We start from the raw sequence: 17,955 nt of genomic DNA, 5'->3' as shown, positions 1-17,955 counted from the left end.
AAAAGCGAGGTGTGCTCTGATTGGCCAGCTATCCAGTGCGTTGTGATTGGCCGAATACCTCAAGCGTGTGACGGAAATGTTACGCCCCTTACCATACTGTGATGCCGTGTCCTGGCCGGAGCGACGAGACAAAAACATTAAAAACCCATTATAAACGAGTCATTTGTTGCATCCAGTGGGGACATAATTACGAATTAAAATTACTTATACTGTCTTTTTACGCGTTGCATTGTATCGTGCCGTGTAAACATAAAACCATGTCTGCATTTGTGATCGGAGAAATGACGAACAACAAGTGCTACTCTACACTGCTCAAAACTCACATTTGAATCATCAGTGGCAAATCTTTTAAATATGAAAACGTACTTAGTGTTATGCAAATCTTCCCACATCGTGATGTAGGTATGTGGGGGCGTGTTAGAACGAGCTATTTTAGGTAGGCGTGGTTGACTCTTAACTTTTATAAAGAATATCTCTTTGGATTTGAGACTTTAGTCTTTGCAACTTTACAGATCTTCTTTATGCACCAAGAACTTGTAACACTCCAAAGAGAAAGGAAAAATTTAAATCGCATCATATGACCCCTTTAATAAATGGTTTAGTTCTTCATGAGTTATTATATATTAACTCATGATTATCTGTGCATTAGTTAAGCATGAATTAATGCATATTAGTGCCACCGCATTGTAAAGTGTTACCCATTTGGACTATATATGAGGTACTATAAATGCAGGAACAGGACAAAAAAGGAAGAAAAAACCACACTGCTTTTCTTAGAAGTCCTCTTGAATTCTAAGCTACACCCTTGAGCATCATCTGATTATAATAATTTCCCTGGAGATTTATGAGTTTAGGTTAGAATGCATTAACCCCTTCACCCAGGATCTTCAGCGCGTTTCGCCATCAGACGTGGACTGGCACATGCACACACTCTGATATTAGTGCACATCCATACATTAGCAAGTGAACATTAAAGTGCTAAAGCTAAAGCAGGGTCCTTTAGCACAGCTAATGTACTAACAAATATGCAATGGACAATGTACAGCCTTTATTTCATTATCACAAAATATACCAAAACGCAGTAATCAGAACTGAAGTAAATGGGGGAAAAAATCCATTAAAAAAAACAAACTCAGCAACAAGACCCAACACTGCAGCAATTATCTTCCGATATAAATATCTGGACATTAAATATTGACGTAAAGTGATTTAATAATAGCCTATTATCTGTATACTATCTTAAAACTTCTGCTAAGAAAATTAGTCCATTATAATGTACAAAACAATAAGAAGCAAGACAAACAGTAGGCTAATACTAAGTCCTCTGAGGTCATTTTCACCACAGTTGAAAAACAGAGACACAAACTGTGCAAACTGCATATTAAACAATAGAGAGTGAGTCTGTGGGACTTAAAAGTAGCGCCGGTTTCAGCTACCAAAAGCGTGATTGCCATGGACGACAGTGAATATTAGGAAATATCAAACTACCGAATTCCACAATTATCCAACGGCAATAGATGTAACAATAGATGATATTTTCTACTTACTGAACCCGATTGTTATTTTTGGAAAGTGTGTATTTACATGCAGCACTTTGAATGCAGTGTTATGATTGTTTCTGTGTGCCGAGAACGGTGCAAAATCTTACTCTGAACCATTTCACTTCCCTCTTCTTTCCCTGCCGGCTGAAGTGTTTATTGGCATTTCCATCCACACTCTGATTTAACAGTTGTATCAATAATTTATGCTCTGACTGTCTGACTGGTGTTTTTTCCCACCGCTCTGCTCAGCAGAATGATAATAGAACAAAACAGTCCACCGATGTGTTGATCAGTAACATATGCTTCAGTGCCTAAATCCAGCTTTACATTTACGTCATCCAGCAATACAAATGACTAACACAAAACCTTACATTTTTATTAATTTTTATGATTAATGCACAAACCTGGTAGTGTGTCTAAAGCAAAGCAGTAAAGCCATGCTTAACATTGCCAAGAGGTGTGGAAAATGAGAATATAATGCACACTGGATTTATGCAAGCAGTTATGCTTGGCATGCCGTGATAGTCAATGGATTTTTGCTGCCCAGTAAATTGATCATTGTTTGTTTTTACATAATAAAAACAAGAATTATATAAATAAATATGATAAATAATACCATATAATATAACTATTCGCATTGCTTGCAATGTTTTCAATAATAGAACAAATTAAATTCAGCTTAACTAAAAAACAAATACATATGTGACATAGCTCCATCTAGTGAGTAAAATGTTCCCGTACAGTCATTTCAGATGGATAAACACTGCAATCTAACCCAATCTCATCTCTCAGAAATAATCATGGGTTCTTAAACTAGACTGAGCAGGGTGCATTTCAGCCCATTCCTCCCTAGCTATAGCATTACTGCATTGAAAGACTTGCTTAAAGGCAAAATATAGTCTCAAGGATGAATACATCAAAGTTATGTGGCAGTTTCTTCACCACATCAATTGTGAGCATGTTAAAATGCACTCAATGTCATGCTAATCAATGAGGAGCAGCAGCATGAGGCCGGCATCAAAGTGTTTTCTCTCTATAAGGGAGTGTCAGCATTTTCTGGGCCAATAAAAGCTGATGATTCCTCACATACTTCATGGGAATGTGAGACTACTTGTTTTAAAATAATAATTGTGAAGAAATAAGTAATTTGTAATCTTAGAATGTTCATATATAACAGCAACTAACTTGACTAAATGTATAGTCATTTGCATTTCTGGCACAAAACTGCTTCAGGATTAGCTAGATGTATTTATTGGATCCCATGTAATTTAATTTATGTGTCACAAATCATCTCTCATTTCATATTTAAAAACCTCTAAGCACACATACTAAATCCAGATTTAAAATTGAACATGATTCAAAAATCTGACAGTTTTTGTTAATCATGATGTTTAAAATCTTATCTGAAATGTTCTTTTCAAACTGACTAGATTTCTGTTTTTCGTGTAACCATTCATTCGCACAAATAATTATCTCTGATTATGCATGCAAATCTTAGTCTTGGCAGAAAATATTATTTTACAGCAACAGGGGGCCTAGCATCTTAAATCAAAATCTAGCAAAGCACGAAATAATCTCTTTGCTCTTAAGCCAAAAGAATTATGAGCAAACATCAAAATGCAAAAATTTTCAATCTGATTAAAGATTTGAAGTAGGCTAGTTTTGTGTGTGTATAGCTATGGAAGGCCAAGGCTTAAAGGGTTAGTTCACCCAAAAATGAAAATTAGCCCATGAATTACTCACCCTCAAGTCATCCTAGGTGTATATAGGCCTGTCACGATAACAACTTTTTGTTGTGCGATATATTGCCCCAGAAATAATTGGGGGGTGAACAAAGGCCTCCTGTAGCTAATCGATGCGTTTTTGTAAGAAAAATAACCATATTTAAACCGTAATAATCAATTTAATCTAGCTTGCGCTCACTGTTCACTGCTCACGGAAGCAGCTCCGGGCGGATGATGTAAGACGTCGGTGTTGCACATGCGCCGCTCGGAAGTGACGAACGCGGAAGCGCAGGGGAGGGATCAAAACAAAACAACAGTCATGAATTAGAAGTACAAAACAAGGATTTGTAAAGAAGAATGTCAGAGGATTTCGATAAAAGCCAAGAGGAGACTGGTTTTCCTTTGCTAAAGTAAGGAAACTTTGCTTCCTTTGATCCTGTAAACAAACGTTGGTTTCCACGAGACACACCGGCGCATGCACAGCGCTGACCTCATACGTCATCCACCTGGAACTGCTTCCATGTACAACTGTTGGCGCAAGCTAGATTGAAGTGATTATTACGTTTTGAATATGGATATTTTTCTTACAAAAACGGATCGATTCGCTACAGGAGGCCTTTGTTCACCCCCCGGAGCCGTGTGAGGCACTTTTTATTATGGATGCATGCGCTTTATTTCATGTCTTTTGGACTGATGAACTGCAACACCTGCTGACTGCCATTAAACAACTTGGAAGCTCAAAGTAAATTTTTAATACAACTCCGATTGGATTCATCTGAAAGAAGGAAGTCATATACGCCTAGGATGGCTTGAGGGTGAGTAAATAATGGGCTAATTTTCATTTTTGGGTGAACTATCCCTTCTCACTATATTTTCAGAGTGGTGTTTTTTTTAATAATATCCAGAAGTCTACAGAATAGTTATTTCCTAGTAAAATCAATTATTTTACTAGTAAACCATTTAGTTATTTAACTATTTCCTAGTAAAATCAATAAATAAAATGTATGGTTTATTGAATTAGTAGAGGGACATGTTGTCACTGACATAAGAAAAATAGTATTTCATAATAAAAATGAAAATCTTATGCCATCTTCCACAACATGCAACTGATAAACAACTCATTAGTTAATTTAAAATCTATCTTAGTTTGATGAATTGAAAAATTGAAAATTTGTTTGGAGTATGAATACAAAAAAATATGCTACTAGATAAATACGTTTACGATTTTGAAACTGAACATGACAGAGAAAGCAAGCATAAAAACAACTGGACATTTGATTCAAAACCTGATACAACCGTGACAACTTTAACCAGCTTTCGGTGTTTAGCACTTTATGCAAAACCCGATTCTCTATGATCTTTTTAAAGACTCGACAGTTTTAGTGAGTACAAACATACCGGTTTCACGCACAACGGGAACAGAGAATCTCAATGTCATAAAGTAATTGATGAGCGTCCATGTGCGGCGTCAGTTCAACAGTTTGGACAGTCAAACTTGCGAGAGATCACGTCATCATGTAACTGCTGCACAAGTGTCCAATGAGGGTCTCTTATGATGCGGAGTCATGGCGCTGACATGAGCGAAGAGAAAACAGACACACTAGCAAAGTTAAACGCTAAATAGGGATATAGGACCATTTATACCAATCTGTCAAACTATCCGAGGCGGATAGCAACCGAAATCGTTAACAACTGGATTCGGTAAGTAGAAAAGCGTCAGGAACAGCCATTGTATGAAGGTGAAAATGTGACGCTTCTCGTGTTGTTTTTCTCAACCGAAGCGGACAAACAGCAGACGGTTATTGTGTCGGGAACCGATTTCACGTGTGTTTCTGTAGTGATCATGACACTCAAGTCTTTGTGATTAATTCAGTGGATTAAAAATATATTAGAAACGTTTCCGTTGTTACGTGAAGCCTCGTTGGTAGTTGGCAGTAGGTGAGATGAGCAATGCATGACATTAACCGTCAGGTCAAATCTTAAAATAGACTGGATTTTGAAGGTCTCTTGGCTATAGGCGATATAGCAGAAAGGTCTGAAATGAAAATGAAAAAAAGGGTCTGAAATGAAAAATGAAAGGGTAAAAGTAGCAGTCCCAACATTCAATGTCTAAACATTTTAAATAATTTTTTAATCCGTAAATTTGTAAGCAAATAAATTTTATATGCAGTGCTGATGGTTAGATTGCTATCTACTTACCTATTTTTTGTTCAGTTTCAATTGAAAGTGAGAGGAGAGGACGAGTTTTCAACATATATAACTTGAAGAAATGTTATATAAAATGTTATATTATATAGCTAAATATATAACAATATAATATAACACAATATAACAATGTGTGTATGTATGTATGTATGTGTGTGTGTGTGTATATATATATATATATATATATATATATATACATACATACACACACACACTGATTCCCACCAAAGAAACAAATTCTATTTTAGCATAAATGTGATGGATTGAGGACTGGTTTAACTGTCTATATAGAGTGAAGCAATGCCTGATTGCGGTTGTCCCGAGGCCCAAACATGCTCAGCTCCTTTGGATTTGTGCTGATGGAATGCAGAGCCATGGCAGCTGTGTTATGATGGACATCTCTCAGTCAGGTGCAACATTAGACTGCAGGCCACTGGTGGGTTATAGAAACACACAGGGTGTACAATGGCTCTCCAGATGGAAGAGGGGCCCTGAGGGGTTCATAAAGGGGTTTGTTATTCTAAAGTTGTACAGAGAAGATACAGAGACGGTCCACTGGTTGCAAGGGTCCAGTAAATAGACACATTTGAAGTGCAGTCTAACTATATATAAATATTCAATAATGGTTTTGTTATGCTTATTGAGAAATATTTTGTCTTACAGATCAGGATTTTGAGTAATCTAATGTTTTAGAAAGCCCTAAAGTTGATATGGCAGCCCACACAACATCACAGAGATGCGTTTCCTGTGTATAGTCATGAATCATGTCTCATAAGTCATAACTATAGATCATGACACTGTATTGACAAGTCAGGAGAAGTCTTGTGTTGGTCACTGCCAGCCATGCTATTCTCAGACTGACTGGTAAACAGACTACTAGTAAGCAAATTGGTATGCGAGTTGCCTAATATGCAACACTGTGTGATGCTGCATTATGGAGAATATATATTGGCATCTAATGCATTCCAAAAATACCCAGCCTCTCGGAGCCCAGTACATGCACAAATGAATGCGTTATTCCTCAACCCTGCTATGCATAATGTAGGTCTCTCACTGAAAATTGTAGAGCTTTGCTGTTCAGAGCAGGTCTATTTCTCTGCCGTTTGTTGACCCTTTGGGGCCCCTCTCTCTCTCTCTCTCTCTCTCTTCCTCTCTCATTCTTTTTGATGTGCCAACCTTCATAAAACTTCACTGAGCTTAGCTGCCTAATGTCACATGGCTCTTCAGTATAAGCTATGCTTGTGTTATGCCTTCAAGGACTCATGTGTTTGCCAACCTGTTTTGATACCTGACCCTGTAGATGGAAATGCCATTTTATTTTAAACTCACACTGCCATTGAAAAATCCCTTACTTTAGCTACCTGCCTTGTGACTCTTGTTGAGAATAGAAATAGAATATAGAGGAGAAACAGTGTAGGGCATATTCATGCAGACTGCTAAATGCTCTTTCATTTTATGAAATAACTTGTGAGCAGAATATTGTATAATTTAGAATTTGTTCATCTTACTTTAAAAGGACAGTTTACCCAAAATACACATTCTGTCAATTATTTTTTCACCCTCATATCATACGTATTACTTTCTTCTTCTGACCATAACTATAATGCTAACTATAACTGTGAAGTTTTAAAGGGTCATATGATGTTGCTAAAAAGAACATTATTTGGTGTATGTAACACTCCAAAGAAAAAGGAAAAATTGAAATCGCATCATATGGCCCCTTTAATAATCATTCTAATTCTATGACAATAGGGAAGTCCATACCACAATTATAACAATAACAACACAGTTCTGAAAGTGATTCCAATGATATTGTTCCTATTTTTTCAACTGATAAATGATGAAAATTGACAGGCAATCAGAATACACTTGACTTTAAAGCTGCAGTCCGTAAGTTTTGCCTCTTTGTCGCCATCTCTGTTTGAAAACCTGGAATTGCAGCTGTGTGCGGAATTATCTAGCTTGCGTGGATTGTGAGTCGGCACGCCTCCAGCCCAGATGAATGTAATGTTCTGAAGAGTATGTGTGGCAGTCAGTCGATCCACCGGTGTGGATATTTACTGTACTTCTCAATCACAGATTCTAGCCTACGCCTTGGAATATGACCCAAATACAAATTTTCTACGCATATTGCCATCTGAACAAGTAAGTAACAAGTCTGCCACGTTTGTTCTGACCAACTGAGGAAAAAAGCATTACCATAAATCTCGCTACCAATGGTGATTAAATCTAAAGATCGGTTAGCTCATATCACATCAAACCGTTCAAATTATTATTATTGTTATATGTAATCCCAGGCTATCTGTAATCAGAAGCACATTTATAACTGGAATATAATTTAATTTCATTCACATGTGTTTCATAAACACATAATCCTTTATGGATTACAATCCGCCATCAAAATGATACATTTAATTATTCCAGCTGCTGTGAGAAAAGGCTATAAATGATCGGCCACCTGCAGGATCCTCACATGCAATATCCTAGTAGCCGGGACAACTTCTTTATGTTTACAGACGTGATGTAATGACGCAGCGCCATGCTCGAATTTCCTGCAAAAACCTACCCGTACCACTCAAATTGAACGGCAATGAATCGCCTGCGATTTTGAACGCGATTTTGTGTATCTTGTCAGTGAACTATGGCTCTGTGTAGTAAATGCCGCTTCATCTGAAAGCACGTGCTGGAGATTTACTACTAATGACAGGAGCGGCTTTACTGACGAGATGCGCATGAAAATCGCATTCGATTTTTTTGCACAGCCCTAATTATTATAAACTGTCCGTTGTGAATCGGGCTAAAGTAAGGCGATAGTTTTGGACACTGGCTGGTTTAACCAAAAAAAGTTACGGACTGCAGCTTTAATGTGGTTAAGCATTTAAAGTGACATACAACATAACTGCATGGTATGCTTATAATAAATAGAACATTATCATAAGCCGATGTGAATACTAATGTAGTTACCGTTCTTGGTGTAAACGGGCCTTTAGTGTAGGCAAATGAGTTAGAGGGCTACAACAGAGAGAAAAATCTGTTTCTCACTCGACACTCACATACTGCCTCAAAAAACTTAGAATATAGCACACAACTTGTACTGTTACTTTTATTGTTCCTTTTTGTCCTTTTCACAAGTCATGTTTATATGGAAAAAATCATTCTTTCCTTTGTGCTTCAATTAAAAAAATAAACAATACTAATGGAATGGCACGAGATTAAAGTAAATGATCACACAGTTTTATTTCTGGCTGAACTAGCCTTACCCTTTAAACCTACTTTAGATTTGTTGCTTTATGAGGAGTTACTCAAGAGTGGAGAAGTTTCTGTAATCTCCAGTAAGTGAAGCTAAATGGTGTGTGGAGACCCCCCCCCAGCCTGTGAAAATGGACACTGCTGGTGTATTTATAGACCAGACACGACGAGCACACGTTCTTAAGAGACCAACGGTTGCACACATTCGTCATAACCACATGATATTTGGTTCTAGAAGCTACTGTGTCCCTTTCACAAATTTAAACGCTTTGAGAAGATACACAGGTAGGCAGAAACTTCAATTTGGGGTTTTTTAGAACTTCACAAAGTCAAATGAGAAACTACTACTAAAACTCCTGTTCTCTCTTTAAAGATGAATCCAGAGTTCTGACCAGACGTACGCCAAGACAAATCCCGTAAGCTATGGAGAATTCAGTTTTACAAACACAGCCCTCTATGCTGCCCTTCTTCGACGCAGCCCACGCGGTCAACTTGCTTCGTGGCATCCACGAGCTCCGTGCCGAGCGCAAGTTCTTCGATGTCACGTTGTGCGCTGAAGGCAAAGAGTTCCACTGCCATCGAACTGTGCTAGCAGCTGCCAGCACCTACTTCCGTGCCATGTTTGCCGGTACACTGCGAGAGAGCGTCATGGACCGTGTGGTGCTACACGAAGTATCAGCTGAACTGTTGGGCCTCCTGGTGGACTTTTGCTACACGGGTTGCGTGACCGTCACACACGACAACGTGGACCTCCTGCTCAAGACGGCGGACCTCTTCCAGTTCCCATCCGTCAAAGAAGCGTGCTGTGCATTCCTGGAGCAGAGACTTGATGTTTCCAACTGCTTGGAAATCCAGGACTTCGCAGAGGCTTACGCCTGTCGTGAACTAGCAGCTAGCGCTCGCCGTTTCGTGCTGAGGAACATTGTGGAGCTGGCGAAGAGCATGGACTTTGAACGACTGTCATGGAAGCGGCTGCTGGAGTTTGTGTCTGATGACGGACTGTGTGTGGATAAGGAAGAAACGGCGTACCAGATTGCCGTGCGCTGGGTTAAAGCCGACTTGCAGCACCGGTTGCATTACTGGCCTGAGTTGTTGCAGCAAGTACGCCTGCCGTTTGTTCGCCGTTTCAATCTTCTGGCCCACGTAGAGAGTGATCCACTGGTCTACTTGTCGCCAGCCTGTTTACGGTTAGTCAGCGAGGCACGCAGCTTTCAGTCTTACGAATATGACCGCCATGACCGACCCAGTCATCGAATGCGCCCACGTCCGTCCACCGGCCTGGCCGAAATTCTGGTGGTGGTAGGAGGATGTGATCAAGACTGTGATGAGCTTGTTACTGTGGATTGTTACAACCCACAGACCGGACAGTGGAGATACTTAGCAGAATTCCCAGACCACCTTGGAGGTGGCTACAGCATAGCCGCCCTGGGCAGTGACATTTACGTGACAGGTTAGTACAATGATGACGTTTCCTTGTGGGACAAAGTCATACTCAACAAGCAGGTTCAACTTCTGCCGTAATTATTTCATGCTAAGGTGAAAGAAGAAAGCACAAATCCCCTGGCAGGCTCAGAGTGTCCTCCTTTCCAAACTGTTTACAACATGGCAGCCAATGTATAAATAAACCCCTGTATATTCAGCTATGTAAGAGTGTGGTGATAGGACATAATGTTCTGCCAGATCAGCAGTGACTAATGTGATTTCAGGTGACATAAATGTTGCCTTCAGATACGGACAATGTTTCAATCGAGAAACCATCTCATGCGGTTAAATGTTGCTTCTATTCTAAGTAGTCCTTTGCTGTTATGTAAGTGGTGTTTAAAAAGGTGAATGAGCACTGACTATGGAATTCAACAGTTCCGGTTCCGATTCCACATGATTCTGGTTATTTAATGATTCTTTTACTATTTTCAAGTAATATTTGTTAAAAAGTAAATACAATTCCATTACAAATGATAATTTCAATATAAATTTGAAAGGATTCTTCCATAAGGTGCATTTACACCGGCATTTTAATGACTTTAAGGATTCCAATAACAAGCCTTAACTCTTTATTAAATAACATTGCTTAGAAAACAAAAAATGGTAATATATTTCAATCATTTTTTTATTATATTTCTAGCTAAACACATAATGTGTATTTATACTACATGTAAAATGAACAACCAGTCAATAACTGCATTGATTTAAGTCAAAGGAATAGTTCACCCAAAAATTTAAATTTTGTCATTTTCTCACCCTCATGTCGTTCCAAAGCTGTAATAGTTTCTTTCTTATGTTGAACAAAAAAGAAGATATTTTGAAGACCCAAACAGTCCTCATTGACTTCCATAGTAGGGAAAGAAGGACAATGGGCCATCAACTGTTTGGTTACCAGCATTCTTCAAAATATATTATTTTGTGTTCAACATAAGAAATACAGGTTTGGAACGACCTGACGGTGAGTAAATGATGACAAAACTTTTCATTTTCAGGTAACCTATACCTTTAGGGTGCAATGACTTTTACCATTGTAATTTTCACAGACAAACTCCAGTAATTTCAGTAGGAATCCACATAATCTCGAATTTTGCATGAGGGTGAAAGATTTCTCTAGTCTACTCAGATTTTGAAATAGGTTCAAGAAAGCTGCTTGGTTTGAATGTGACTTTCCAAGAGCTGTGCTTCATAGTTCGCCACACTACTGACAATAATAATGAATATTTTTTTGCTGAAATTTCACTAATATGTCCACACCTTTAGTTGTAAGCTGTATGTTTGATTCACTAAAAAGATGAACTGATTCTCAGAAGTAATTCATTCTGTAATCAGGCTACACAAGAACTGTTAACCGAATCAAACAATCCCAATTTATAGCAGTAACCCTGAAGAGTGACACAATGTGAGTCTATTAGTGTAGGCAAGTTTGACAAATAGGGTTGGATAAATGATAGGAAAGAACAGCTATTCTATTTTTGTCTGTTTGGTATTGTGTTTAAGCTTTCAAACCTGCTTCATTTACGACAGGCGGCTCAGATGGATCACGTCTGTATGATTGCGTTTGGCGATACAACTCCAGTGTGAATGAGTGGACGGAGGTCTCCCCCATGCTGAAAGCCAGAGAGTACCACAGCTCCTGCGTCCTGAAGGGTCAACTCTATGTGGTAGCCTCTGACAGCACAGAGCGTTACGATCATACTCTAGATTGCTGGGAGGCCCTTCCGCCCATGCCACATCCCATGGATAACTGTTCTACTACAGCGTGTAGGGGACGACTCTACGCCATCGGCTGTTTAACCGGAGAGGACACAATGGCAATTCAGTGCTACGATGCTGAAAGCAACTGCTGGTCACTAGTGAACAATGGAGAACTGCCTCCTTGGTCCTTTGCCCCCAAATCAGTGACCTTAAATGGGTTGATCTACTTTGTAAGGTAAGGCGCTCAGTTTTTTCTCACAATTTTAAATATCCAGTTTCTAATGATACGCAGAAAAAAGAAACAATAAAGGAAGTGAGGTTTCCATGTTTCTCATGACAACTGTTGTGTTTCAGGGATGATTCGGCAGAAGTAGATGTCTTCAACCCACAGAAAAACGATTGGGATAAGATTAGTCCCATGACACAAGTATGTCAATTTTAACTTGTTTCACTCTTTTTGTGTGTTTAACTGTGCAATCACATTTACCATTGTTTAACAAATATTTACAGGTCAAATTTAGTCATTTTAATACTAATCCACGTGATCTGATATTTCGCTTGAGGACGAAACATTTTTCCATACAGATTTTGCATCAGGTTTAAGTTGGCCATTGCATCACTATTGACAATGGACCCTTTTGCTTGTGAAATGTTGCTAACGTGACCACACCTTTGATGACATTTTACAACCTGAACTGACCTTGTCATAAAAAAGTTAAAATGATCTGATTTCATCCCACTCTCACAAGAAAATGTGACTATTTTACTTAGTGTTGATTTATTTATTTTTTTTAAGGAAAAAAAGTAAGTACCTCTAAAACCAGGGGTACTCAACAGGCGTCTGCATTAATTTTGTGGCCCGCGTCATGCTGAAGATTAATGTATTTTTATTAAAATTTGCACTAAAAAATATTAGCCAGTTTGATTTTTTTTTATTAAATGTATACAAATCGCAGTAGTAAAAGCTGCTCGATCTCTGTCTGCAAGCGCTGTAACTAACGTGCAATTAAAAAGCGACACGCCCCAAACAATTTAAAAGAGAAGCATTGTCCAACAAAAGCGGACATTTAATAACATGATTTTACTTTTTTGAAATAACTTTTGTGATCTGATGTGTGGATTTTGTCACAAAACGAGGCAGATAATATATTCTATATGTTAATAAAGGCTATGTCGATTAGCATTGGATTATTATTATGAAAATACCAGAGATTGCTTGAAGAACACCCTTAAACCATATATTGTCGCGTCGTATGTTCACTGTCATATATTGTTGGATATTTAAATACATAGATCGCAAACAGATCCAATCACCCACGCAATCTTGTTCATAAATGACAATGATTCAACTATATGTCTATTAAAGCCTTAATCACACTGTAAAGGCTTGTTCACACCGGGACGAATATCGCGCGTGATTATTGCCGACGTTTAACGCCTCTTGACTAAACAAAGGGCGCCAATGTGAGTGTGCACACCGACGCGCAAGGCGTAAAAGCATCTTTTTTTTTTTAAACTCCTCGGGCTCGTTTTTTGGGTTTGACGCGCCACGTTAAAAACTGGCCGACCAATGGGATTGGCACTTTTGTTCACGTGCCTGGAGCTGCTGAAGTTACAGTAAAACACAACTTGCGCTCAAGCACGGTCTTGCCGAGCACACATTAATACCTAACGACGAAGAGGAAGTAAGTAGACCAAGAAGATGCATCGAGGCAAGATGAATGTAGAGCTGCTGGTCTCATTGGTGTCTGAACACGAAGGGCTTTATGACAAACGTGACAGCGACTACAAAAATCTCGATAAGAGCGAGTTGTTATGGAGAGGAATTGCAGATCAAATAGGATTCGATGTGTACCGGGGTATTTCTGTTTTTCATTAAGCACCATCTAATGTCAGGGAGTGAATTTGCACGTTCACTCGGCTCATCGCCAGCGAAAATCGCTTGGGTATAAACACAAAAGACGCGTCAAAAAACGTTGGCGATAAGTGCACAATAATCGTCCCGGTGTGTACGAGGCTTAACATTCAAATCTGCGTTCGCGCTGCCGCTGACCAGAGAGAGCATTTATATGAAACATCTTTACAAAGTCTTTTGTATCGTTATTTCTGTTACAAACATTCAGATAATCACAGAAGTACTGGAATAAAAGTTTATAGTTGGGATATAAACTGCTGTCTACAGAAGCGATCAAAATAGAATAAAGTAACCTTTTTGAAAGTGACAATGCTTCAAATAAAGATTGTATCAATTACAACGTAATGCCAGCAGGTGGAGACAAGTGACTTAAAATGAGATTCGTTCGAAAAACGTTGATTCATTCAGGAATTAAACAAGTGAAGTCTTTATGAGCAAGTCATGAAGTTATGAGCTATGAATCATTTGTTTAACTTGTTTTTATCAATTTGTTGAATATTGTATTCTATAAATAGACTGCAGCAATTTTTACTAGAAACTAACATGTTTCATACATAACATGTTATTTTGTTTAGTTGTCATATAGTTTTTTTTTCAGAATCATGGTGGGAAAATAGTGCTATCTATTTTAAAAATAAAATATTGATACAATATAGTTAATATAAATATGAAAAATAATACTTCTTTCTAAAGAAATTTGTGAACTATATTTGCTCAAGAATGTTTTTAGTTTTAGCATTTTGAGTTTGATCAATCCTCTGAGTATGAATGCATTTTTTTTTTGCATCAAATCCAATTTTTTGTTCCAGATTTTTACTCATATATATATATATATATATATATATACATATATATATATATATATTCATGCTCAGTGTTAATTTAAATAGGACAAACAAGACTTAGATAAGTAATAAACTGTATTTCTACATCAGTAAATCTACAAATATTGTCTTAAAGTCTGATGATGCAAATTGTAATTTGTGGCCCTTCGCATTTTATGTAGTTTAAATGCAGCCCGCTTGGCCTCTGAACTTGAGTACCCCATGCTCTGAACAACCGTCACTAGGGCACAAGCAGATTGAATAAAAAACAATTTATATTAATTAGCTACCAACTCAAAAAACAAATTGCCATGAAATTTTGTTGGATATTTTAGGAGACTCGTTGACCTCAACCAGTCATGAGGGTCTGCGGGGGTTCTATCTATGATATAATTTCCAGTTTTAAGATTTTTTTTTCTTTTCATTTCTGCATGTTGGTTGGACGACGTTTTCCTGGCAACACCACATATCTTGGATTTGCAAGACAAAAGTTTTCAAAAATTAAAAAGCGCTTTAATTATTATTTAATTCAAATTTCAAACCAAAAATAATTAAGAGTTTTGTATTTATTTTTTTCTAACAAATAATTATATAAAATAATAATAATCATAAAAGATCCCAAGATTTTCTTTTCTTTTAATTTGATATTATTTGCTATGATTTAATATGATTTTTTTTTTCTTTTTTGATATCAGGACAGTTGTATTACACTCAAAAAATCTTAAAATGTTAATTCAAAAACTAAAAACATGATCATAAAACAGGTGTATTTAAATCACTGTATGTATAAATTGCATTTTTATAGTTTTTTTTTTAACAATTTAATAGGACAATATATGAGCATCACATCATTGACTCACATTAGGCATTCACACAGAGAACTAAAAAGTCTCACCTTCCACAGGTTCATGTTGGAGGCAGTGTAGCAGCCCTGGGCGGTCGACTCTATGTGTCCGGTGGCTATGATGACACTTTTGAGCTATCTGATGTGGTGGAGGTCTACGACCCCTCTACTCGATCTTGGACCCCAGCTGGCCGGCTCCCCCAGCCCACCTTCTGGCATGGAAGTGTCAGCATATTCCGACAGTTCATGCCTCTTGTTCAAAGCACCTTCGAACCCATCGACATACCGGAGGCCAACGCCATCCACCTTCACAGACACCACCGCAACCAGGCACTTCACAACCACAACAACAATGTCAATCAGAACCACAACCAAGATGTCAATGAAGTGCACTGAGAACTTTTCGAAACATGAGACTGAAGGTTATTCAATGTGACGTTGCTACTAGGTGTTTTGCACTTTATGACATATTCCCCTCAACTGGGCAGCAAAGGGAGCTGGTGAATGGACAATCAATGTTTGCATTATTTCTCCCAGTAACCCAGTGTTAGTTACTACAGCTTTAATTGTTGCATGCATTTCTAATGCTGACTGTGTTTACCTTGAACAGAGACTGACTGATGAAATAGTGCCTATCATGTTTGGCGAATTTCAAGCAATCCATACCATGGAAATTGCATGAAGGTTATGATCATTTTTCTTTTTTAATTTATTCTATAATTCAGCATGGACCTCCTAAAGTGATCTGCAGCATTGCAACTTCAAGTCAACATCCACAAAAAATATAATATAATATAAATGCCATAACCTAATGTGAAGTAAAATTGCTTTTTAAAAAATATATCATTTTGAGACCCAATCATTCCAAAAGGTGAAAGTAGCGTGATTCGACAGGATTCTGCAATGTGGATAACAAATGTTATTTTATATACACAATGAAAAGTCTGAAATTAAATATTTAGGAGAATTAAAGATTTTCCAAAAACAACAATTTTATTTTGACAGATAAACATAACTGTGTCCCAGCATAACCCATTGTTTAATATTCATCTTGCTAGAATTACATATTTCAGACAATCTAGCGTGCATGCAGTAATCACATTTTTTGTGGATTTGTATCCGACTTGTTTTCAACTCATATTTTAATATGAAATTACGTTTATTATTATCTAGTCATGGTTTATTTTAAAGGAAGGTGTGTTACAGTTTATGAGAAACATCTTGTGTTTATTAAGCTGTCTGCGATCATGAAGACAACATGAGGAATGGATGAAGGTATTGTATTTTTATGTCAAATTGTATTCAGATGCTGTACTAATAACTGGAAGCAGTAATTCAGTATCTTGTTATTCTTGAGTAAATGTATGTGTTTGACGATACCAGTACTTATGAAACTAATTCATTATCTACCACACGCTAAAGCGGTACTTGATGTTTATTTTATTTTTCTTACAGAATGTTTAGTTTGTTTTGTAGCCAAAATCATTCGTACGATACAGACAAGGCGATGATTTGTGTAATGTTTGTTTGTGTGGTCAATCAATAAATAACTGCCAGGCCAGCACTGTTACTTTTTGCGCTTTTCTTGTGTATATGTAGTAAGATCACAATTACAAGGAGAGCTGTCCGACATACAGTTTTAAGGTTCAAATGTTCTGCGCAGCCCTTCAGATTTGTTAGATATATCAAATTTTCCATCGAGTTAGAATTATGACAATATTAGAGTGGTTTATTCCATTAAAACAAGAGTATACATGAAGCTCATGACTGTTTTCTTGTTTTATAATTGTCTTTAATAGTCTCTTACAAGAACTTTGGTTGAATGTTGTTGTATCCAATTTTGTCAAACATCTTGTAACTTCAAGTGCAAGTACAAATAAGAGAGGCATAGTGCATTCGTTTTTTCATTATAGAATAAAAAGCTTTTAAGTTGTCTGTTCATCCAAACAGCGAAAGAACATTTTCAATTAATAATTGTAGACACAGTCTTACTGAAAAACGTTGGTTAACCGCTAAACATTTTTGCAGAAGCTAGGTTCAAATGACTTTTACTGACTCCGGTAGACAATCTCCTATTGATCACAAAAATGTAGTTATGGAAATCTCAAGATGATCTTGCATCATCATGCTTGATACAACCAGGTCCACTGAAATGTCCAACTTCTTTGAAGATAATAAATTAATGCAAGAAAGCTATTTATTTACAATGTCTCTAGTTCACCCAAAACGGACAATTCTGTCATTAATCATGTCGATCTAAACCCGTAAGACCTTTGTTCATCTTTTTGTGTGCAAAGAAAACAAAAATAATAACAGACACATGCGCATTGCTTTCCTCTGCTTGTAAACAAGGTGAATTCTACGTTAGCAGCACCAGACGCATGCGTCGATAATGGCGGAGGACTGTCCCGGAAGAGAAGAAATCATTGAATAAAGTCATAAATTTTGTTTTATTTGCACACAAAATTAAGGTTGG

The 17,955-nt window shown here is 37.5% G+C and overlaps 1 protein-coding gene across 2 annotated transcripts; it reads left to right on the top strand.

The window, feature by feature from the left end:
• Window positions 1–4,745: 4,745 nt before the first annotated feature.
• Window positions 4,746–16,264, top strand: LOC107737529 (kelch-like protein 21). 2 transcript variants are annotated; one of them, XM_016549027.1, is made up of 5 exons: window positions 4,746–4,966; window positions 9,093–10,169; window positions 11,726–12,131; window positions 12,251–12,323; window positions 15,540–16,264. In XM_016549027.1, exons 2-5 carry the CDS (start codon window positions 9,143–9,145, stop codon window positions 15,873–15,875), a joined length of 1,842 nt encoding a protein of 613 aa, XP_016404513.1. In that variant the 5' UTR covers window positions 4,746–4,966; window positions 9,093–9,142; the 3' UTR covers window positions 15,876–16,264. The 2 variants fall into 2 exon arrangements, with proteins under 2 accessions (XP_016404513.1, XP_016404515.1); XM_016549029.1 differs by lacking the exon at window positions 4,746–4,966 and adding an exon at window positions 8,592–9,004.
• The last annotated feature ends 1,691 nt before the right edge of the window (window positions 16,265–17,955 follow it).

This window comes from Sinocyclocheilus rhinocerous, unplaced genomic scaffold (assembly GCF_001515625.1).
Source record: "Sinocyclocheilus rhinocerous isolate Xijiao unplaced genomic scaffold, SAMN03320098_v1.1 scaffold72, whole genome shotgun sequence".
Classification (NCBI taxonomy): Eukaryota; Metazoa; Chordata; class Actinopteri; order Cypriniformes; family Cyprinidae; genus Sinocyclocheilus; species Sinocyclocheilus rhinocerous.
This window is presented reverse-complemented; position numbering and strand designations above follow the sequence as displayed.

Coding starts and splice junctions, on each gene's coding strand:
- LOC107737529 (XM_016549027.1), top strand. CDS start 9,143: ATGGAGAATTCAGTTTTACAAACACAGCCCTCTATGCTGCCCTTCTTC. Junction 10,170..11,725: donor CAGTGACATTTACGTGACAG/GTTAGTACAATG, acceptor CATTTACGACAG/GCGGCTCAGATGGATCACGT. Junction 12,324..15,539: donor AGATTAGTCCCATGACACAA/GTATGTCAATTT, acceptor CACCTTCCACAG/GTTCATGTTGGAGGCAGTGT.